A 25,630-nucleotide genomic window follows, 5' to 3' on the forward strand; every position below is an offset into this window, starting at 1 on the left:
TGCATATAATAGCATGAACTTTGACTAGTAGCCGTAACAGCACCAACTTCTTCACTAGGTACACAAAATATCATAAATGAGACCTGAGGACCGAAACTTTTATTGACTACGTGGAATCTTTAATATTTTATTAACTTTTTGCAAATTTTGATATTACATTTAGTCCTCAAGGTACAAATTGACCCAATACCTTAATCGAAACATTTTTATAGCACGCAAATTGATATTTTTGTAATTTTTTTGGCTAAATTGAGCTCCAAAACCTCGTTTGATAATTTTTTTCTGCATACAAGTTGAGGCACAAAATAGCAAACGATTTTTTATGATAATAAAATATTAGATACCATGTCTTCGGCAAAATTTTTGGTATCGAGCTTTATTTATGATATTTTGTGCACCTAATGGAGAAGTTTGTGTTGTTATAGCTACTAGTCAAAGTTCATGCTGCTACTTAAACCTTGTTAAAAGTTTGTGCTGTTGAGGCCAATTTCGCCTATCATCTATAGATTAACAGTAACATACGGTCAAAGTTTATAAAGTTTAACCCAAAAAATGACTATGGGGCATAAATAGACGGAGAGAGCATATATAAACAAAAACCCTTCAAAAAGGGAAGGAAAAAAGGGAAGAATCAACCCTTCTGAAAAATTGTGATAATCTGCAACAAACAGGCAAGAATCCATAGTTGAGTACTTTAAACATATGTGCATATGACATTAAAAAATAAATAAATAAAAAATAATAAAAACCCTCCATTCAATATTAAGATCAGTTGTTTTATGTCAACGTTTACTAAATGTAGAATTACATCAAAGGATTATAAAATTGTAGGATCATATTAAGATCTGACCCATCAATATTCAACCCGTTATGCAAGTCATATTCAGGTTACAAGTCTATTCGGGTTATTTTCAATCATTAGATATGTTCTCTTCACCTTTAAAACATTGATATTCTATAAAAAATAGTTTCAATTTATTAAAAAACCAGTAATTGTAATGAGGAATTATAATTAAAAATGATTTCAATTCAATATAAATATATGAACACAAGCCCTCTTGCCTCAACCCGAAAAAAAAGTTCTTATCAATCAGATTGTTGAAAAGATTTTCACATAATAACCCAACTCTCAAGACTAACCAAACTTAATTATGCATTATGTCATTTAGGTTACAAAAAGTAACTCTGTACTACGAACCAAGGGGAAATGGGTGTAAAGTTCATCAATTAGACTATTGATCAAGTCTTTAGATACAACTTTGAGAGTCATCCACACACTCAAGCCGCTGCCTCAACAGGGGTGTCAGAATTCCCACCCCACTCCGTCCACGAGCCATCATAAACAGCTACATCAGTTTTCCCAAGTCGATGCAAACCCTGAAAAAGAAAGGTGCAGTTGTTAGCCAGCACTGCATTTCTGAATCTATTACCACATCTCTGCTGTTTTAGACTGAATTTGTCTATTATATTTTACAAAATAAATAATACTATTCAAAGAAATAGTCGGACAGCCACAACTATTCTCTTGCATCATTATGATATATGCATCTAAGGGAAAGAGAAATCACCAATGCAAGAACACAAGCAGTTACGCCTGTACCACAAGATGTCACAATGGGCTGATCCAAAGAAATCCCTGTACATGTAAGAGTAGATAAAAGTTTAAAATCATGACAATATTACAAGTAAGTAAGGCTGCACGCATTGATTTTGTCAAAGAAGTTCTTGTTCAACATAACTACCCACGACCTAGGCAAACTATGTAATTTCCAGCCATATACATGCATAATGCATAGTGTGACCAAAAGCATGACTTTAAATGAACATGTAGATTCAGAAAGGAATCGGGGACACAAAAAGGTCAAGAAAGTAACAGCATGACACAGCACCAAGCCTTAAAATTTAAAATCTAACAGATAGAAGAGCAAAGCTTGCAAATTTTTCAAAGCATAAACAGAAAATTCCACCAAAAAGGTAAACAGAATAGACAACAAATATCAGAATACAGATCAAAAGAGCAACCTATGCATTTACAATACCAAAAGCAAATGCAATTTTACTATCTTAGCCAGCACCAAAATCTCACCCAATGCAGATAATATAAGATTTTTAAGAACGTGAGTGAATAAGAGATAATGCAATTGCAAGGTTTTAATTATTTATTTTTTATAAAAATCTCAACTTAAAGGTCATTTACATTTTGATTCTTGACAGCTCGTGTGACTATGCAATTGGAAAAAAAAAAAAAAAGCCAGATCAACAGAATATATGGACAAAAAGGCCTCAAGGGTCAAAGGAATGAGCCACACGATTCTACTACTCATTAATTAGCTCCTCCCTAAGAACTTAAGTAGCAAATCTCCATTTTGACAACCAAGATGGCATCTAGAGATGAAACCTGAAATTAGAAGATGCTTCTCTTCACAAAATGAGGGGACAATAGTACTGTTCCAAATAGAAATTCCTTTACCAAAACCACTCCCCATACATCTAAACTCTGAACCATGAGGTTCTGCCTAAAAAGAAAATTATGTATGCCGAAAGGACAACATAAGATTAAAACAAACACCACACTTGGTGCATATGTAGGCTATGTCTAAAAAGATCAAAGCGTATCCTATTATTAAATAACACACACGCACGCACATACACACACACACACACACACACACACACACACACAACACTGTAATGCAACAAGATTTTGACTTTTTGGGCAAAGGATAGTGCTGAGTCATCCTGGGAACCACACTAATAAAGATAACCTATTCAAATGAATAACGGAATATACAATTGAGGTTATTCTGGTACCAAAAGGTTCCTGAGATCCCAAAACATAGTATCTCAAAGCAATATTAGATGATTTACGGCATCAAGAAAAGCTTTTGTCACAAGTTTTAGATATAGACTGAGAAAGACAAGATCACAACCTTCTTGTTCAAAAATTTCCTTCACCTGATCACCAGATAATAGAGTTCCTGATGAATCTAACATCTGCAGAAGATCAAGAAGCTTAATTTATTATCAAGCATACAGAACATTTAATAGACATTATGCTCTTGTTAGCCAAATGGATGATCTTCTTTATTCAACTGTAGCAATGGTGCATACAACCAATAATTTAATTTCTACAAATTACTCGTATACACAAATTTGCACCTTGGGAAAAGGAACACAGTTGCTTCCTGGCACATGACCACTTCTGATTCCCTTTCGTGGCTCAGGTACAGTTCCGTCAAACCTGGGGAGACATAAAAATTATTATCAACTCTATGTTCAGAAAGAAGGACATCTTGTTTAATTAAGGACATCACTTCCTATCAGGATGTCAATATAAAGTAAATAATGTAAAATGTTTAATTAGTTAACTAGCTGAATTGAATATTCAAAACATAGTTATGTAACCCTACCAGAAAACATCACAGCATATACCAAATCCCTAATCGTTTTCTCTCTATTTTTTACAATTATAATATTGTGTTACCCAGGGCATACTTGGGCATCATTCTCCTAGTGAATGTTGTTTAGCTATACCTGCATGTCATATTTTTAATACTTTCATGCAAATTATTTTGAACTGTAAGTGTTTGAATAAAGATGAGATGTTCTTTTCATAAAACCCTGTTTTTTCACAAGAAGTTATCTCCAGGTGCATGATTAAAATTGAATGGTACACAAATAAAGAGCCCCAATATTTGTAAGGAATTTTGTTTTAAAAAAAAGGAACAAGAAAGAGACACACACCAAAAGGTGGTAGACTGGTAGCTAGAGCTCTAGCAGGACTGTGGTCAAAGGTGCTGTTTCATTAACTATTGCCAAGAAAGAAAGAAAGAAAGAAAGAACAAGTGATGGGCCAGCAACAATGAGACAAGTGTGACCCCACTATGAATCCCAACTTTCAAGGAACATCAGATTACATAACTAATGGCAGACACTTTGAAGCTTGTTGATTGTAGTTGTAAACATGTTAAAGATTCATTGCTTCAATTAACCAGCAATCAGTGAAGACTTTAACTTGGATATTCAATATATATTCATGGCGACATTTTGAACCCTGTTCCTAGCAGAAATTGTGCATCATGGTTGTTGACTTATTGTTTGTTTATTAGTAAAGAGGATCAAAATTACTTCCAATTGTTTTTTTTTTTTTTCACCATGGCAATATTTTAAAGAACAATACAGACTTCTGTTTTAAATGACCATTACATACTTCAAATTTTAAGGGTTCAAGTTGACATAAAACAAAAGAGTTATTCACAACAAACTTCCAATCACATGAGCCAATAAAAACTATAACAACTATTATTGGCAAATATACAATACCTTGCCTTTGATCGAGCATCGATAAGCTGATATGTCTTTTCCTCAATATTATTTCTCACCTGAGAAAAGAAACTATTAGCAATCAAATAAAATAAAAAATGACCAAGAAACAAATGGTACCTTATATAACACAAGAATTTATTCAATGACAGAGCATGCTATACAACCTTGTATTTTGCTAAATCAAGGCTGCATTATGTTTATAGCATTATAAGCATGATAGATAAGGAATGTTACCAACCACACCAGCACACATTATGATAGTCTTCTTTTTACTGGCTAGGAGGGGTTCACTACTTACTAGATCCAATTTATCTGGTGACATAAGATAGATTTTAGGAGTTCTTACTTATTACTCTGTGGCCACAACATATGTAGACAATGTAGTACATTGCCTAGTACTTTTTATTTCCTTTTTTCCAATTATATACTACCTCCGGTCCAATTTACTCGCAACAAAGGGGTATTATTTGTGAGACATAAAATATTCCTTTGTTGCGAGTAAATTGGACCGGAGGTAGTACAAGAATTCAGATGCACTGAGAATAGTGATGCCTTCCTACATCATGGGAATAGATAGCAAGCTAGGGGAGTGTAGGACTTCTACAGTGGATGAGAAGCAGGAAGGGGTTCAATATACAACATCCAAAGTTCAAAACATCACTTCAATCTTTCATAATGATGTTACAACGATGAAGTCACTTTCTTTTCGAGGGAATGACTTCTCAGTGCTTAACACAGTAATACATGGTATGCGACACTATGAAAGCAACATAGGTTACTTGCATAATTTTTCCCCTTTCTCATTAAATAAGGATTAAATGAACTGCATCCTTTAAGAAACTGATTAACTCCATGAAAAGTAATCGAAAACTTTTCAGCAAGGGTGAATTATAAACTTAAATGAAATCTATTTTTTAATAAATTATTTATAAAAATAGATTTCATAGATCAGCATACCGCCCAATTCCTTTATAGCTTATACATCTATTAAGTAATTTGAGAAAGCCCGTACCACCTTTGCCCATAAGAGAGCCAACAATTTTATTTTACCCCACAAAACAGCACATGGAACAGCAACACCATAAAATATAAGACTATTCTACTCAAGCCACATAATCTGCAATTTTTGCCATAACTGCATTTTTACCTAAGCAGCTTCTTCTTTCACAACCATACCCCACAAAACACATCTGTAAGTCCGTAACGACTCTACGTTACAAGACTTACAACCATCTGCACAAAAGAAATCCAGCACTGCAGAATTCTACAGACCTATCACCAAAGAAAATTAGCAAAAACATTTGTATGCTAGTGACATCACCTGGTCAAGTGTCCACACAAGATGAGGCTGATAATTGGTCTGAAAGGTGATTGGCCCAACCTGGGAAAGCAAATGCAATGAGGTTTAAGGTTCTTAAAAAGCAATATATTAAAGCATAAAAGAGAAAGAGATTAGAGAGAAACATGTTTTAGCAAAAATGGATGGACCGACTGAAACATGCAGTGACCTTCAAACACTTGGTTCACATAATATAATATGCCATAGAATCAAAGATTTATTTTGTTTGAGTATCATACTGTCTGAAGTGCATTATTCATAGCTAGAAGATCCTTTTCTGATTGTCTAATTCCTCCTTACATCATCTTTATGGATATGTATCAATAACTGGGATTATGGAGAAGGTGGGAACTAATGAAAAGCAAATAACAAGTACCTGTTGTCCGTGATATACTTTTTCAATGGCCTCACTGGCAGCACTAGCTTTTAAGATAGCATCACCAGAAGCACTGGATTCAACATCATATCCTAATGCACGCCATCTGGGTAGACCTCCATCCAACACCCAAATTCTTTCATGCCCAAATACTCTAAACATCCTTTAAATTCAAGTAAACATAATTCATTATTTCCACAACTCAGGGGTAAATTCCCAAAATAAAAATTATAAAAAAAAAAATTAAAAAAAAAAAAAAGGATCTCCGACACAAACTCCAGTCCTCACCACCAAACACGAGCTGCACTAAATATACCCTTTCCATCATAGACTACAACTCCATCTTTATTCTCTATGCCAAGGGCTGATACAGCAGCGGCAAAAGCTTCTTCAGAAGGCAACATGTGTGGTAGCTGAAACAATACAAAAAAACATAATCAAAATTCAAAAGTTTCTCATTTCAAACTCAACAACAATGTTAAATTTTTAAATCAATTTTGACAGACAAGTGCACACAGAAGATCAATTTCAAGTCATCAGTAATAACAGAGTTAACATAAGAAATTTAAGATACTTTCGTGTTACATCCTGATATAGCACAACTTTACAACCTCAATTTAGCCATATAATATTTATAGGGAGCGACGACCCGGGAGCAGATTCCCCACCGACAGGGGGACAGGAGACTGCCATCTCAAGTTCGTTTTCCTCATGCTTTGCATAATTCCAAAGAAAACAGCCCCTGGGCTTTTGCGCCTGTGTACATGTTGTGCTTAACCGGAGTAGCCATTTGCTCAGTTTTTTTTCCTTAGCTTAAAATGAGTACATAGGCACAGTACAGGTTTCGGGGAAAACATGAAAGCGATCACTATACTTGAGGAGGGCAAGACATGACCGCGACTTAATATTCAAGTACCGTTAAAAAGACTAAAAGAACGACGAACTCATACTAATGCTAGGACTTGTCATAAGAAAATTCGAAAATGAACAGAAAAGTCATAAAGCTAAGGTCTTCTCCTGTCGTCAATTTTATTAGTCGTCGTCTCCTCTAGCTGTAGAGCGGAGCAAGGCATTCCAGCTAAAAGCAGCAGCAACAAGACAAACATTGTACATGATTTTTCCAACAATTCAACCTGCTATGTAAACAAAAGCAGCTAGCAGATACTGAGATATTTTTTTTTACTTGTAAAATAAAAGCTTACATTTGTAGTTTGATCTGCAATGCCATCCACATCAAAGAAAAGGGCACCAGGAATATGTGCAACCTGTGCATACGAGAAATTGGTTAACTTGAGAACATAGACAATACCTTAAGGAGTTATGTACCTTGATAAAGTAGGCAATATACTAACGACAACATATAAAAAACTTAGCAAGCTAATAATTTTACAATTAATATAAAATTAACCTGATACTCCTGAATTGGGTTCCTTTGCTCATCGGGCATGTACCAAGATGCATCCACCACCTGTAAATGAAAAGGGGACATAATATATACTTAAAATTTAAGAATTGCAAGTTTAAACTAACAATTCTAATAACTTTGTATCTTTTTTAAACCATGATTAAGATAAGTAGTAGCTGTACCATAACTTAACAATCAGTATTGACTAATTATGTCATATATTATGTCAAATCTCTAATCAATGAAGAACACTTACTATAAGTTATATAGAAATTTCTACATAAGGGTTTGAATTCCTAGCATCGCCCCTGAAGCTAAGTACATAAAATCTGAAGCAAGTACCTTTATGTCAGGTTGCCTGAGATTAGCATGAAGCCATTCAACTGAAACCACAGGTTCACTTGTAGACATGGCCTGTGTAGAATAAGCTTTTGCTCCAGAGTTCATCGATGATACTACACATGAAAACCACCGAGTTCGCGGTACTGAATTATAGCAACCCACTAGCCCGTTGGACCTTAAACCAAAAGCCCTTCTCTGCAAATTATTAATCAAGCTGTTCATTGATGATAAACTTAAATACAAAATCCTAAATTTAGCATTCGAATCGACGAATTCCGAGCATAGCCTACCAAAATTCTACCCAATTGAATATGAACTTCATAGAAATTAAAAAATAAATAAATAAATAATAAAAAAAAAATCTACAATTGAATATGAAATTCATTGAAATTAAGAACATCAAAAAAAAAAAATAAAAAAAATAAAAAAAATAAATAAAAAAATCCTACCCAATTGAATATGAAATTCGTAGAAATTAAGCACATCAAAAAAAATAAAAAATAAATAATTCTACCCAATTGAATATGATATTCATAGGAATAAAGCAAATCAAAGAAGATATGAGTTGCAGCATCTGAAAGACCAAGAAAATGGTTTGAAAGTGACGAGTCAACAAATATTAAAAACCCAAAAAAAAAAAACATATAAAATCGGCATATATTAAATAAATTAAAGAAAAGTAGAAGATTACATGGAAGAATTGAGGTGCAAATTGAGGTTTGAGGGAAAGAGAGAGGGAAGAAGAACGAAGAAGGCGAGTGTTAAGGAGAATTTTGGAGAAGAGGGCAGACGCCATGAATGTAGTGGTGCAACAAGTATTGAGAGAGCATAAAGAAATTGACAACACTTTGACGGAGCAGCGAGAGTCGAGAGGGGGCTGAGGTCGATTGATTAACGTTTAATGATTTGTTAGGTTCAATTATAACCAACTAATATTGTATCATATAACTATAACTAATATATAAAACTAAACTTTTAGCTAATTCAGGAGACATCGACGGCTTGGTGTCCCAATCAATCAATCAATCAATCAATATACCTATACTAAAGGCGAAACTAAAAATGACACTTGTCATAAAGTGGTTAAAAATTTTCCCTCCAAAAGGTTTTTTTTTTTTTTTTTTTTTCAAAGCTTCTTAGAGAAGTATTTAATTCAATACTTACTTTTTTATTTGGCAAGTATATTCATTTTTACCCATTCAACAAAGATTTATATATTTATTTATTTTATGACGGGAACAGAGTCATATAATACAATAATGTAATATTATCTACGAAGTATATATAACTTTGTAATGTAATCCATAATGGTTATTTTTATTAGTCGTGCACTCGTGCATGCATTTCTTCCTCTGTTTTCTTTAAAGATTCAAAAAAATTGTAATTACAAAACTTTCATCCTATTTTGCAATTTGATATTATTTTTAATAGTAAAATAATTGTATTAAACTAATGATAAATATTGAAATTACCGTGCATGGCACGGGATTTAACCTAGTTTTTCACTAAGTGTCGCACCACGATGGCGATGTATAAAAATTATTTTTGACACATATGATTTATTTGTTTAGTAAATAAAAAATTGGATAAATTTAAATGGACTTTGTAGGATAAAAAAGTTAGTTTAAAAATTCTATTTTCAATAATTTAAGATAGAATTTTAAGATAAAATCGTTAGTTTAGAGTTTTATTTTCAATAAAATATTAATATATGTACAAATATAATTATAATTTTATTCAAAAACATATTAAATTATAACTCTCAATTATTTATCATATAAATTCATTTTTTATATCATAATTTTTTTTTGGATCGACGGAAGTAGTTTAAAACATACAATCCATTTATAATACATTTTTTATTTTTAGAATATGTAAAATATTTTAAATGATAGAAATAAAATATTTCACAATCTAATATAATTTTATTACTATATGTAGATCAGTCAATCGAAACTAGTCACGGATCATTACGAGTCAGGTCACAAGTCAAAAAAATGTTCACCCTAGGCTTAAATTTCGGGTTCGGATCATCCCAACGGGCTTCGAACGTTTTTTTTTTATAATTTATTTTTGGCTCACTTTTTAGAAATTTCTAATATTTCAAGCTTACTTTGCTATTTTTTAAAAAAAAATTATTTTACTCGAACATTTTTACTAATATTATTATTAGTCATAACATACATACTTCATTATTTAAATTGTCACAAAAAGCACATCAATTCCTATCTAATTTTATATCAATTATATATTTTTACATTTGGCATATAGATAAAAGTTTATCTTACAATTCAATAAACAATCCGTGCATCGCACGGGCACAAAACTAGTCATATGTTAAATTATTCTAAATAATGTACCAAGTATTTTAAAAATCAATCGGAAAAAAGGTGTAAAATTATCATAAGAACTGATAAAAATGTAACATCACAAAAAAAAAAAAATATATATATATATATATATATATGTAAGAAAATAAATATATATTTACAACCTATCATAATGAAAATACAAAATAATTAAATTCTTATAATACGAATTATCAAATAGCTATTAATTACTACTAAACAGGTCATGTTGACATCATCAATGAACATATATTAAGTTCTTATAAATATTATATACTTTTTTTTTAAAAAAAATAATGATATTATGACTACAATGCACTGGAGTACATGACTAATCTAGTCTTTATTATAGAACTAGTATGTACCGTAGGTCGTTAGTTTGTGTACTTCTTTAATTTAATACTTCCTCCGTTTCGCATTAGTTGCAACACTTTTTATTTTCGGTCGTTTCATATTAGTTGCAACACTATTATATTTGGAAAGGGCCTACCATTATTTTATAATTTCTCACTCCCACTAACCTCACTTTCACAATTATTTTATTATTTCTCTTTCCTACCAACCCTACCTACACTACTATTATTACTATTATTATTATTATTATTATTATTATTATTATTATTATTATTATTATCTCTTACTAACAATACATTACTCCCTCCGTTTTTAAGTACTTGCTCCACTTTCCTTTTTTGGCCGTTTTTAAATACTTGCTCCATTTCCTTACTTAGAAAGCTTTTACAATAGTTAATTCATTTTTCTCACCTAGTGGACCCAACAACCAGAGGCGAAGCCAGGAATAAAAATCTAAGGGGGTCAGGAAACGATAAAGTTAACCAAAAAAAAAAGAAGCTCATAGGGGGAGTCGAACTTGAGACCTCCCTTATCATGCAAAACTCCAACAACCAACTGGACTATCACTAACAACAAGATATATGGTGTTTGATAATTATTAGTTACTTAGGGGGGGGGGGGGAGGGGCAGAATAGATATATACATTACCAATTGGACCACGGGGGGCCGGGACTCCACTAGCACCCCCCCCCCCCCCCCCCCCCCCGTGGCTCCGTCCCTGCCAACGACTATCATATTTTCATTAATTCCATATTCTATCTCCTCCAATTTCTCCATTACTTTTGCTTTTTACAATTTTTTATTCTTCCACTAACCCCATTACCTCCATATTTTATTACTGTCTCCAATTTCTCCTAAAACTCCGTGCATGGAGAAATGGAGCAAATATTTTAAAAACGGAGGGAGTATATTATAAACCTATAAGCCTAATTTATAATTTTCTTAAACTATGAGTCAAGCCTACTGTTACAAGACTTACAACTATGTTCGACTATTTGTGTAGTTAGGGCCTATTCACATTTACAGAACTGTACTGATTGGAGCTGAGCTGAAATGAACTGAACTGATTGGAGCTGAACTGAACTGAGCTGAATAAAGCTGAAGTGAATATTTTATGAGAGAAAGAAATTAGGAACTGAGCTGAACTGAACTAAACTGAACTGAAATTAAGCTGAAGTAAACATGCCCTTAGTGTGTGTAGTAGTTCGGGCGTTGCCACGGGCGTCGCTTTATTTTTTAGCATCATATGTATTTATTTTAATTTATTAATTAATTCTAAAACAAAAAATTGTTGACATCTTAAACAATCCTACGTGTTATTCTTACATTAAAAAGTTTCCCTCCATTTCTATTGATGATGTCTATAATAATTATTATTATTTTAATCTATTTTAATCTACACTATACTTTTTTGAATAAGAAATTATTGCCACTCATTTTTACACAAATAATAAAATTAATTTTTTGTGCATGATAATAACATTATTTGAATCGTGCAATGCACGAGTCTAATCTAGTTTACCAAATAAATGAAACAATATGTATAATATAATGTGAAATTTAAAATATGAATAAAAAATGGTTAATCTGGTAATGTATTACCTACATGTATCGGGGATTATGACTTCGAAACTTATTCAAATCATATTTTATTTTGTTAAATATTTTACGTATTACCTTATGTGGCACATATATTTGGATACTGACATGGCATTGTGACATGACACACATACTTTAAAGAGTGTCACGTGGCACTGTTTCTAAAAGGAATCCCTTTTAATACGTAGTAGTAGTATTACATATAGATATAGGTTCCTAGTTAAATAAACACACGTGACTAATGTAGTCTTTTTCCTTTTTTTTTTTTTTTTTTTTTTTTTTTTGCTGTGTCAAATTTGTGTCACGTCTAAATTTAGAAAGCTAAATATAGAGTATGGAGTAATTAATAAATATTTGTGAGAAGCTTAATAAAGATAGATTTAAACACAATTAACATGAGATTGAAATAAAATTATGAGCATAATTAAGTAATGTTTTTTTTTTTTTTACATTTTAAAAAATTTCGAGTATTGTATGTTGTAAATATTGTGACATTTTATTGTAGAAAAAGTGTTAAAAGTATTAAAAACAAAGGAAATATTAAGTTTATAAAACACGTCAAAAACATTCAAATAGTGTTAGAAATTCTCCTTGTATTTCTTGTAGTCTCAACTCGGTTGGAAACTAATCTCTTTTTTCCACTGTCAAAATAAAATAAAATAATACGCCAAAAACTGTTAGAAGTATCAACATTATTTTTTTGCTCGCATTGAATATTTATGGATACACTTTTGGTAACTACCTGTCTGCCTGAGAGTTTCCAATTCCAGGATTAGAGGCTTAGAGCTACGAATAACTTTACAACACCCAGAAGCAAAACCCACAACCTTATACAATAGGGGGCAGCTCGTCCAACAAACCACCAGGATCCATTTTCCGACGGGTAATCTATTTAACTAAGCATTAATTTGCATCCAATAACATAGCACATCATCTATTCAGACATCTCCAAAACATATGATACCAAATCCTGGTCTAGGAATGAGCCGAAAACAAACATTACGAGAATCTACATGGTGAATAATAGGATACTCTTACTACTTTATTTTCCACTTGTGTGATGACCGAGGTGCTGTGTTTATGCCGCTGTAGTACTTAGATTCCAGTTGTTTAGAATTCCAGACCTCCACAAATTCGGAGAACAGTTCTCGTGTTACGTCAGAGGAAAGATCTGAAAAGAACTTTCGTTTCTCCTCTTTCAGCCATGTAGCAAATTCGTTGTTCTTGGAGTAGTAATCATCATTTGTGATTTCTTTGAAATCAGATATCTAAAAGGTAAAAGATGATACGATGTATTAGTTTTGGCAAACAAGGACATTAAAACTAGTGACTAATACGGAGTAACTTCAAAACTCTGCCTACTACCAAGTGCAGCAACACAGAAGAAAAATACTCACTGGATGCTGGCTGGATTTAGAGCCTTCAGTTTTGTGCTTTTTGTCTGACTTCTTTTCTGCAGCAGTATCGACAGGTCAGTACCATGATCCAGCATTATTTCATTAATACAAAACATGAAATTTTTCTACAGTTTACAGAAAAGAATCATTACAATTGATGAATGCAAAGACCAAAATAAGTACAAGAGATGCATTCTAATAAAATTGAGTAACCGATTAAGCTAGATAACAGCAACTTTTCACGACAATTGCTTCAAAACGTATTGGGCCAAATAGTAAAGCTCATGAAAATCTTTACTATTTTACCCAATTGTAAACAGCAACCTTTCACGACAATTCCTTATGTGACCACTTTATAAAATTTTATTCCTCTCCCTAATGCACGAATGACATCAATAAAAGTGGCAAAGTGAAACATAAAATACAATCCATCTGTACATTAAAACACAAATTATGCAGGTGAAGGAGGAAAAAGGCTTAAAGACATTCTTATTGGTGGCTCAATATTTTTTCACTTCATATTTCATAGCAAAAAAATAATTAGAAAACTTAATTAATTGCTCTGTGATCCTGATTTGTTAGACAATGCGATGTAGGTATTTATAGTTGTGACTTTTACTCACTTTCTGTCTTATATTCTACATATTTGCGCTCTCATCTCATGTGCTTCTCCTCTGCTTGAACAACAATGGAAAATGGAAAATGTTGTAATTCACGATATCTTGATTTGCTACTTCATTTTCGCTGAGTTTTCGAATTATATTTTTGGTTGGAAGTTTATTTGCGTTTTTGAGTCAGTTCTGTGCTGCAAACTAGGGTTTCAATCGATTACCAGTGTGTTTAGAACGGAAGACTTTGGGGAGAAAAGAAAAGATAAGGAGGGAGAGATTTCCACTGTTTGGAATTTCGGATAGTACATTGAGGAGATGAGAGAAAAGGAGGGAAGGGGAAGGAAATGGAAAGAATTACAACCATGCAGCCAAACGTCTCTCACAAAAGATTTAGAACCATCATCATCAGCAGCAGCGACCATAGGCATACTGCTACATACCCGCATCAAAGCCATAGTAAAGTGTTAACCTTCTACACAAGACAACCTGCATCTGTTTTGCTCACAAATTTGATAACTCCTACTTACACAATAATCAAACACAACACAGCAACCAACAAGTCCCATAAGACAACTCCCTATGATGTAAGCATGTGCGCCTATATTGATGCTTGTGTTTTAGTGCATGTTAATATATTATGTGTTAGCTGTTTTTATGTGCATACAAGGAAAGATGTTGGGGAGGGCAATGCATAACAATATGCTTAAAGTAAAATTCATGTTGTCCCGTCAAAAAAAAAAAAAAAAAAAAAAAAAATTCATGTTGTCACTGTGACTTAATAGAGTTAATGTAACATGCTTGTGGAGTCTTTGATATTAGAGTATTTGCAGAAACTACTGTTCCGGGGTGGAACCGAGATGATGATCATGGGTCGTTGCCCATCAGTCTTGGATCCGGGTAATATGCAAAACGAACTCTTAGCCTTGGGGAGGGCCCGAGATAGAGCCTCCGAAGCTTAAGTTAGTTAACCAGAGCATATGAGAGTAAAAGAAATAGTAGAGAAAGTGAGTCATACCATCTTACTTAAGGGGTATTTATAATATTTGTGATGTTCTTACTTCTTAGGTCATATGCTTGGGGTAGTGGGCTTTAACTTGCATGGTTCATTAGTGACATTTATATAAAGTAATGAGTTGGGCCATTATATATCCCGTACAGTTTTCTTCTTCCCTATCATCTCCAAGAGTTGTCCTTCCTGCATAAATTTGTTTGTCAAAAGAGTAATTTGCTCATTTCCCCCTTAACCAACTCTCAGTGAAGGAAAAGAGGGGGCCAATGAGCAAAGAACTGATAAAGCAGATTAAGCAAGTAGAAGGAGAGCACTTGGAGATAATAGGGAAGATGAGAACTGTACGGGATTTATAATGGCCCAATTGATTACTTTATATGTAAGTCACCAATGAACCATGCAAGTTAATATAATCCCACTAGCCCAAGCCTTAAGCCTATGACCTAAGAAGTAAGAATATCACAAATATTATAAACACCCCTTAAGTAAGATGGTATGACCCCCTTCTTCTACTTCTTTTACTCTCATATACTCTTGGTTAACTAACATAAGCTTTGGAGGCTCAATCTCGGGCCCTCCTCGAAGCTTAGTATTCGTTTTGCAGATTACCCGGATCCAAGACCGGTGGGCAACAACCTATGATCATCATCTCGGTTCCATCCCGGAACAATTAGAAGAGGGGGGCCAATGAGCAAATTATTGATCTATCAAACAGATTTACAGATTTTTGCAGGTAGTAGGGCAGCTCTTGGAGTTGGAGATGATAGGGAACATGAAAACTGTACAGGATATATAATGGCTCAACTCATTACTTTATATAAGTCACCAATGAACCAAAGTTAATAAAAGACCACTAGCCCAAGCCTATGACCTAAGAAGTAAGACCATCACAAATATTATAAATACCCCTAAGTAAGATGGTATGACTCTCTCTCTCTCACACTTTCTCTACTTCTTCTATTTCTTTTACTCTCATATGTTAATTGGATTTCGGATCGGACATCTACATCCGAAAATTAGGATATTTGATATCCGATATCCGATCCGAAAATTTCGGATAAAGTTTCGTGTATCCGAAATTTTCGGACGGAAGTATCCGAAGATATTTGAATAAAATTGTAGAAATTTTCGATTTTATTTATAAATTTTGATTTTTAAAATTCTGAAACAAAGAATGATAATTGGTTTCAATTCCTCATTAAAATAACCAACCGAAAAATTAAATAAGATAAATGAACACAGTAATGGCAGCCATTAATGGAGAAGAAATGATGAATTAGAGGAATAGAGGGTACGGGGTAATGCTGCAACCGTGAGGAGGAGGGAAGGAGAGAGACGCGGTGGGTCGATGGGATTTGTCATGAGGGGCCGCTGGAGAACCCGCTGGTGAGGATCAAAGGAGGAGAATAAAGGATGAAAGCAAGAGGAAGATAGAGAGAAGAGATAGACTCGGTGAGGATGAAGAGGAGAGAGAGAAGATAGAGGAGACTAGGAGAGAGGGGCGGTGTAGTTAGGGAAGAGAATGACTTAGGATTTGCATTGCTTGTTTGGGTATTTGGCCCTTCGAGGATTTTGGGCCTTTGGGGGGTTTTTAGGTTTGCTAGGTGTTGTGATTTTTAGGTATTTTTTCAGATATCGGATCGTATCGGATATCGGAACGGATATCTAATATCCGATTTTTTTCTGATTCAGATATCCGAAATTAGATATCCGAATCGGTATCTGATTTAGATCGGTTATCCATAATTTTCAGACCGAATACGGATCGGGTTTTCAAATTTTCAGATAGGTTTGCTCAGCCCTAGCTGGCTAGCTCTGGTTAACTAACTTAAGCTTTGGAGGCTCTATATCGGGCCCTTCCTGAGGCTTAGAGTTCGTTTTGCAGATTACTCGGATCCAAGACTGGTGGACAACGACCCATGATCATCATCTCGGTTCCACCCCGGAGCACCCCGGAGCAACTACAGATTGAGAAGTATCACTGAATAAATTACAGCAAAACTCCAAATTTGGACATGGTTAATAGTTAATACACTGCATCAGAATATGTGAATTTCTCAACACCAAATCAAGTTAAGGAAAACCTATGCAAAGCCTGTGTAGAATGCAGATGCACTAATTGCAGCCAAATGCCTTTCATAAGTCACAACCATTAGCAACAGCAGTAAGGGATCATAGGCATGAGTGCATGACGATACATCCCAACATCAAAACTACAGTAAAGTGTCAATGGCAACCTGTATCTGTTTTGCTCTCAAGTTTGGTAACTCCAGATCAGAATAATCAAAGACAACGCACCAACTAATGTATATCAATGATTTACTGTAACTAGCACTACAAGGAAGCCGAAAAGAAAAGGAAGTTCAAAAGTATAACATTGATCAGTTAGCAGTTTAACTCAAAAACCTTGCATCAATCAGAATAGGGAATATTCAAGATAAAGCCTCTGGGGCTCTGGATGTGTATCTTAAGACTTTCAGCAATTGAGAATGGCTACATCACACGCTATTTTCCAAACAAGAGAGGAAGTGCAGCTCATGAAAATGTTCTTTTTTGCAGAGGGGCTTCACAATAATCCAAATGGTGGCAGTCAATTAACAAAAGTTATAAGTTATAACGCTGACCAAGAGTGTACAAAGACCAAGAAACAACAAGCCTCCAATCATCCGTGACTGTATGGTTTGCAGCTAGATGAATAAGGTAAAGGCCATGCCTTATAATATCAGTAATACTTCAAGCAAGATATCCAAAATCCATATAGAGGTGACAAAACTAAACCAATAGGGTTAGTTTCAACATCCCAGATTTGGAAGCTATGGGTGATCCACTTCATATCCCAGTAGGAAAGTTTCATTCAACATTTCAAAGTAAAGTAATGATACATCGCTACATTAGGCGTAAAAGGAGAGAGTGCAAAACTGCAAACCATAGAAGTTAATAGATTAATCTCTCCAATATTGGAGAGATTTGGTAAGAAAATGGTAACAATCCTCACATAAGTTCTGCCTCTCCTCTTTCACCAGCTTCTACTCTCAGCTCCTTTCCCCTGCTTCTTTTCCCACTTTCCACCCCTTTTTACTTTCTATCTCCTTTCTCTGCTTCATACTTCCCTCCCGTTCACTCCTATTCTCCATCATCCAAACAATGATATTAACATTTTTTCCTCCTTTCCCTCCACATTTCTTCCTTCCTCTTAACTCCCTTTCCTTTCTAATTTTCTGTCCAAACGCACAGAAAGGTGCTTTTTTTTTTTTTTTTAACCTTGTTCTTTCCTGCTTTACTATCAATTTCGGACGCAAGTCGGGAATACTTTTAACTTGTATTACAATTCTAGAGGCTAATACTTCAACATCGTACCCCAATTATTAACTTTCACCTCCCCCAAGAGAAGTTGAATTTCTTCCTCCCACCCCTCACCTCATTCCTTCCTTTTCCCTACCATTTCTTGCTATCAAAACATGTTGTCATGCTTTGAAGGAACTTTAAAAAACATTGGAATTTAAAAACTCCCAAATTCCAATTCGATTTTTATTACTATCCAATCAAATCCATTATTCTTGCAAACAACTAATAATCATTTTGACCCTTACAAGGAAATTCAGCAATTACACAATTCATGAAACAAATAATTATGCACAATAACATGGCATAAATTTTACGAGAGAGAATAAACGACTCTAGATGGCTCTAACCTTTTCCAGAATGACGTTTAGAATGTCTGTCAGATTTGCTATGACGGGATTTGTCTCTTTTCTTGCTACCTCTGTCATAATCATCTGATTTTTTGTGCCGTTTGCCATGACCTTCATCTGCAAAATTACAACATCAACAACAACAACAAGAATTACTAGTGGCATAAACATGGTACCCATATGTTAACGGAAGAAATACTTAATTAATTTGAAGTAGAAGTAATAATTTACGAAAAGAACCTTCGGAACGAGAATCTGCACTTCTTTTTCTAGTTTTATCCTTGGATTTTCGATCACTCCCCATTATTGCAGCCTGTCAATTAGTTAGTTCGATTAACGATTTTGGGTACTAATCCGAATTAAATTACTGCACTGACAATTAAATTAAATTATACAGTATCAAATATGAACCCTAGATTGTGAAATTGATATGATGATTTTAAGATAAACAACTTACCTCAGAAGCTGGTTCCCCCTAGTTGCAGTGGATCAAACACGTGAAATGCGATGATGAGTGCGCTTCAATGGAGAACTGAGAAACTGAGAAAGAGAGAGAGGGGAGCATAGTCACTAAACAGGCAAGGGCGCAATACAAATTCTTAAATAAACCTGGTTCACACTAATTTATTGTGGACCACTAACATTAGAGGAATATGGTTGTTTTATTAATGAAAAAAAAAAGTCACTATAATAAAATGAAGGTCACTATGTTGAAAATAAAAATCATTTTGGTAATATATAGGCTATAAGAGGTTAATTTTTTTAATGAAATATTTTTATAAGGTCAATATTAATAATAAAGGTTACTATGTTAAAATTAGGGTTATAACGTCGTACTTCAAGTTCACAATAGTATTAAACGTTATACAACTTTTAATAAAGGTTACTATGTTAAAAATAAGGTTATTATGTTAAAAATAAAGGTCACTATGTTCAATATAATGTCAGTTGCGTGTGGATAAACCTCGGGTCCACAATAATATTATTGTGAACCAGGTCCACGCAAGTATTTCTGAGGGCGCAAGGCTATGTTCATCGGTTCATCCGTTTAGTTTTTTCTTGTTGACATAGTATTTCAATGGGTCAAATCCGTCCAATATATAATTGGGTCGGGTCTTTATACGACAGCCCAATTATGGCCATGGTCCTTAATGGGACGGCCTTCACCTTATTTATCATATTATAATTATTCATATCATATCATATTATATCGTATCATACCATATCAGTCAGGTCACGACACAGCGACAATTGGTATTTCAACTTTTACGTAGGCGACAATTATCAATCAATCAATCAATCAATATACTAAAAGACACACCAGCAATGACACGTGTCATTTTCTGGTGTGTCCTTTAGTTTTTTTTTATAAAAAAAAAACAATTCTTTTACATAAATAAAAGAACATAAAAAGATTTATTATATCTTTGTAAAATATATATTAATACCATTAATTTAAGTATGAAAATAAAAATAAAATCAATTCTTAACCTAATTTGTGATACATAATATTATGTACTACTCTACCATTTTCACAATAGGATTTTTTTCAAAAAAAAGTTTTTTGTGTTTAATTATGTATGAAAAGCTTGCTAGGAATGTTTCACAAATAAAAAAAAAAATTAAAAAAAAAAAAGCTTGCTAGGAAAGACATGAAAATTAAAAAATATTTGAAGTCGGTTGAAAAAAAAAAATTGCATAAGAGAAAATGAAATAATACGTAGTAGTGGGTAAAAAGGAAACTCTATTTAAGGGCTAAATACATATTGTTAAGGTACTCATTTGGAACAAGAAGAAAATGATACGGAGTTTTATTTTTTCGGAGAAATATACTGTTTATAAACATGCATATATGTGTATTTTAAATTACCTATTTTTTCAATAATAGACTCTTTCATAAATCATATTAAATTCATTTATGAAGTAATAACTTAGACAAATCAAATATATTATTAATTAGATACTAGTTACTGATAATTACCGTGCATGGCGTGAATTTAATTTTGCACAAGTATTGTTGCAAATTGGAGGGAATTTTGGTAAAAATTAATATTAATGGTTGTTGGAAAAAAGCAAATGGCGTGAACATTTTGGGACTAAAATTTGCCCATAAGGGACTATCAAAAGGGGACAGAGGGAGTATGATTTAATTTAATAGGATAAAAAAAAGTTATTTTAGAGATTCATTTTCAATAAATTTGAATAGATTTAGAAGGATTAAAAATTAATTTTAGAGTTTTATTTTCAATAAAACTTTGATTTGAATTTTAATTTCAATAAAATACCAACATCTTTACTTTATACAAAATGGAGGATCTAGAGAAGTACACAAGGAAAAATATAAAATCAAAGAGACCTGTTATTATATACTAACTCCGTTTCATTTTACTCGCAACAAACTAGTAGTTTGCGGACTCCTAGGCAAAAGATGATAAGTGTAATTAACAAAAAAAATAAGGGCATGTGTTTAATATTAATCCAACCCAAAACACCAAAAAAATAATCAAATACAACCACCTATCACCAGCAGCACCACCAGTCCACCACCACCTAGCAGCAGCACCTCCACCACCCACCACATATCACCACCACCTAGCACCATACGACTACCACCACCCATCAGCGATTTCGACCCAACACCGGTGCACCGCCCCCGATTTAGACCTAGCACCACCCCCTTCGACCCACAACCCCGATTTCGCACCACAACCCACCACCTGTTTCCTCCACAACCCCCGATTTCGACCCACCACCCCCGATTTCGACCTAGCACCACCCACCTAGTTTGCCCACAACCCCCGATTTCGACCCACCACCCACCTTTTCGCCCACAACCCCTGATTTCGACCCACAATCCACCACCTACTTCTCTCACAACCCCGATTTCGACCCACCACCTATTTCGCCCACCACCAATTTTGACCCATAAAACCCACAAAGCCCCACAACGAGGATGGTGGCGACAAGGAAGAAAAGAAAAGAGAACGGAAGAAAAGAAAGGAAGGTGGTGACAACAAGGGGAGATCGGTGAAGAAAGAGAGAGAAATTCTAGGTATGGTAGTGGTGATGGTAGTGGTGGTGGTTGGCAATTGAAAGTGATGATGAATTTAATTAGGAGGGGAATGATTTTGGTGGAAATGGTTAAGTTAAGTAATGTAGAGTTTAAGTTAATGAGATAAAATTAGTAGTTTAATTAGGGTGTTTAAAAATAAAAGTAAGGGTAATTTTGTAAAATCATACAAAAAAACATGCTATAAAAGGAAAGAAAATAATTTGCTGCAAGTAATGTGTAATGGCTTTTTATAGTATTTGTTGCGAGTAAAAAGAAACGGAGGGAGTATAACCGTTCTTTTAAGTCTTAACATGCTACCAAACTTTTCGTATATGTTCAAATAAAATGAAAAGAAATCACACCTTTAGACAACCATTCTTCTTAATTGTACATTATTACTTCTAATTTTTTTTTTAGATTGTTAAGTGATCATTAATCCATTAAATACCCACAAATGGACAAGTACTATTTCGGGGTTTTTTGGGATCCCTCGGGATACTGGTCACTCTCTTCCAGGCAACGGGACTCGAACACCTGCAAAACACGAATCTCCAGTAACCGAAGATTCGCCTCCGACGATCAAGTTAGTGACCGGAAATAGAATAAATGTAGAGAGAGAAAGTAGAGAGAAGTTGGAGCTTTTAGTGCTCTTTTTGAGGGTATGTCACAATCCACCCCTCCCATCATCAATGATTGGGGTATTTATAGGGGTGAAAATTTCTGCCCCTTAGTTAGGGATGGCAATTCTAAATGGATATCCGCAAACCCGATCCACCCGATATAAATAAATGGACGAAAATCCGCATTAAATGGATGAAGGGCGGGTGACGGATGAAGCGGGTGACGGATCGGGTCGGATTCGGGTGGGGCTCCGTTTCATCCGTCACCCGATCCGTCATCCGTTTATCACCCGATCCGCAGCCCATCCGTATTTATATAAATTTTTTTTTTCCAATTTTCATATATACTACACTATGTATGTACTGTATATTTCTAAAAAAATAAATATTTCTAAAAATTCTTTAATTTTATTTTACAAAATATAAAACCTCCCTCAATTCCCAATTATGTAGTACAGAAATAAGTTCATGATTCCGTTCAAAAAAAAAAGTAAGTTCATGATTATTATTTTATTATTATTATTGCTATAATTTGGAATAAAAATTTAATTAATGGTTTACTTTTTAAGTTTAAAATTGGCTAAAAGTGTTTTTTTATAATAACATATTAGATTTTATAGTTAGAGTAGGATTATAATTATCATCCGCTAAGCATCCGATCCACCCGTTTCATCCGCGGATGACGGATGGATCGGATACGGGTGATGGGTTTTGCGGGTGACGGGTGGATCGGGTGGAGCGGATGGTTAATTCGGGTGGATGCGGGTGGAGCTCCATCCGACCCGAATCCGATCCGTTGCCATTCCTACCCTTAGTGTAAGTGACCTAGGAATTTAGGCTCTAATTAGCTGCGTAATCAGGTTAGGACACGTAACCTAAGGGAGCGCCATTTTTGCGGAATTCCTAGAAGTTTGGGCCTCCTGATGTAAGGAGGCCTTTGGCGCTTATGTCATTCTCTTTATTTTAGGTGCTCTATTGTTCCTTGTACGTGTCATCTTCCTATGGCGACACATGTCGCCCTTTGATTGGGCCACGTGTTGTCATGGGGTTGGAACACGTACTTGGGGTATTTTTTTACCCTAAACATTTGCCCCTTAGAGGGGGTGGCTTGTCCCAAACGGGCCGCTTCCTCTGATCTTACTCGTTCAAGTTTCTTTGGCACACTTTTGGAGCATGTTGAATTTGTTGGCAAGAGTCGGACAGAATCGTCCGTCTGCCTTATTGGGCTAGACGCCTTGTCCGAATGTCCTGATTCCTTTCTATCAATATCAGTCGGGTTATCAGTCGGACATGAATGGCTAAATGGCCTCAAATTTGGGCTAGGTGCCTTAGTTGATTCGTCTGACATCTTCAGGGTATTTTAGCCTAATTGGTCAGATGAGATGGGCTGAATGGCCTTTGGTTGTCAACTAGCTGTTATCCATTTCTCAAGGAAATGGTTCAATTTCCAAGACAAGTTTCGAACTTGACAGGTAATTATGATGCCCCTCCGACTTCTGTCATAAATGTTCGATTATTAATGCGGATTCCGTCAAAAGAGGCGGAACGGGTAAAAACCGTTCGACTTCTGGGTTAAATTCATTTCGAAAGTTAACCGTTTCTCCTTCCTTAGGCGAGAATGGATTTTTTACCATTTTACCCCTTCAAATTTGCCGATAAATAGAAGGCCTTGACTTCACTAATTTTTTACTTTGCATTTTCACTTTCTAGAGAGAAGTCAGAGCTTCTAGAGAGAGAAAGTTACTTCCTCCCGGAATCATCGAGAGCTCCGCCGCCTATTCGGGTTTTTCGTTCAAGACTTAGAGTTTTCAGGCGCTTCATCATCCAAGACTTTCGAAGCTTCTTAACCTTCTACTCGTACAAAGGTAACCGAATACTCTTCTGTTTCTTCTTCTTTTTTATTTTCTTTTTTTTAACACACTGGCTCAACACTCGGCCTCGTTCGTTTCTCCTCATGAAGACGCCTGTTCGCCCGGGACTGAGGAGTCTAGAGTGGACGGGGACGAGTCTTCATCTTTGTGGAGTGGTTCCATTTCCAGTGCGTACCATCTCACTCCCACCTATCCTTCTTTGTCCTTACAGGGGGACATGGCGCGTACGAGGCAAATGTACGAGAAACATGCTGCACGGAATTCGGACGGCAGCATGGTAGAACCCTTAGTTCCTTATGATCTGAATAACACGGATCTGGAGAACACCAACACAAACACCAACAAAAACACCACCACTAACACCTCGGCCACTATGAGTGGTAGTGAATGCTCAGTGGTCGAGGTGACCACTTCTTTTTAGGAGCGCCAGAACCAGCGGCACCTCTACTTCTGGACGGAGATCGAATGCGGCCCGCACTCTCTTCTTTAGCTCGGTCCAAGGACAAGACGAGCGGCCATCTTCTTTGCCTCCTCCTCAAGTAAGGGCAACTCAATTTGTCCAAAGTCAGCCACAGTCTTCTACTACGGCTACTATTCAATATGGCCAAAATCGGCCAGTCTTACACGGCCGCTGGCCCTTCTGTGGCCACCAGATGCACTCTTGCCTCTCAGGCCCTTGTAGGGGTTTATAGGTACTACGCAACGGAAATAACATGAATCATATTCAATAAAGTACCTAATCCAAGGATCGCATGCATAACACACAAGACACATAATTATACCTTTGAAGCGTGAATTCCACGAAGCTATTCGACAGGCAAATTAGGGAGAGAATAGAGCCCCAAGTGTTTCTCCTCTACTTAGTCCACGAGATTCGAACGAGCCGTCCACCAATACTAGATTGGTTGTGTGATTGAGGAAAACCGCGATCACCACCTTTTCGGACTAGCGACCACCGCACGAACCACCACCACCACGAGACACCACCGGCGCCTAGGAGGAGGAGAGAGCCGTGAGAGAGGGGAGTATGAGAGGGGTTGGGTTTCGTGTTTGCTAATTTGGGTTTGATCTAAATGATTAGTAAATTGCATACATGCAAACCTAGGCACCTAGTCTATTTATAATATCATTATAATTAGACTAGGGCTTGAAGCCCAAAACCCTCTTCTAATCCCCATATGGCCGGCCACCTAGAGTGATGAGGCCCATGATGGGCCTCGTCCTCTAATGCTCGATCTAGCCCCTTTGTGTGACCTTATAGGATCCGTCCAATTGGGCTTTGGCCTATT

The 25,630-nt window shown here is 35.2% G+C and overlaps 2 protein-coding genes across 3 annotated transcripts; both read right to left on the reverse strand.

Annotated features, from left to right (window-relative positions):
- Nucleotides 1–1,127: 1,127 nt before the first annotated feature.
- LOC145593555 (thiosulfate/3-mercaptopyruvate sulfurtransferase 1, mitochondrial-like) lies at nucleotides 1,128–8,688 on the reverse strand. Its single transcript, XM_081649818.1, has 12 exons — nucleotides 8,480–8,688; nucleotides 7,789–7,983; nucleotides 7,450–7,509; nucleotides 7,244–7,306; nucleotides 6,330–6,454; nucleotides 6,042–6,204; nucleotides 5,648–5,707; nucleotides 4,324–4,382; nucleotides 3,160–3,241; nucleotides 2,931–2,994; nucleotides 1,569–1,636; nucleotides 1,128–1,377 (listed from the first exon to the last, which is right to left on the reverse strand). The coding sequence occupies exons 1-12, from the start codon at nucleotides 8,582–8,584 to the stop codon at nucleotides 1,279–1,281; spliced, it is 1,143 nt and encodes a 380-aa protein (XP_081505944.1). The 5' UTR covers nucleotides 8,585–8,688; the 3' UTR covers nucleotides 1,128–1,278.
- A 4,056-nt stretch (nucleotides 8,689–12,744) lies between these two features.
- LOC145595053 (style cell-cycle inhibitor 1-like) lies at nucleotides 12,745–19,377 on the reverse strand. Of its 2 annotated transcripts, XM_081651409.1 has the most exons (5): nucleotides 19,256–19,377; nucleotides 19,039–19,111; nucleotides 18,799–18,915; nucleotides 13,487–13,542; nucleotides 12,745–13,357 (listed from the first exon to the last, which is right to left on the reverse strand). In XM_081651409.1, exons 2-5 carry the CDS (start codon nucleotides 19,100–19,102, stop codon nucleotides 13,127–13,129), a joined length of 468 nt encoding a protein of 155 aa, XP_081507535.1. In that variant the 5' UTR covers nucleotides 19,103–19,111; nucleotides 19,256–19,377; the 3' UTR covers nucleotides 12,745–13,126. The 2 variants fall into 2 exon arrangements, with proteins under 2 accessions (XP_081507535.1, XP_081507534.1); XM_081651408.1 differs by lacking the exon at nucleotides 19,256–19,377 and having other exon boundaries at nucleotides 19,039–19,172.
- Between the last annotated feature and the right edge of the window lie 6,253 nt (nucleotides 19,378–25,630).

This window comes from Chenopodium album, chromosome 19, assembly GCF_948465745.1.
Source record: "Chenopodium album chromosome 19, dcCheAlbu1.1, whole genome shotgun sequence".
Classification (NCBI taxonomy): domain Eukaryota; kingdom Viridiplantae; phylum Streptophyta; class Magnoliopsida; order Caryophyllales; family Amaranthaceae; genus Chenopodium; species Chenopodium album.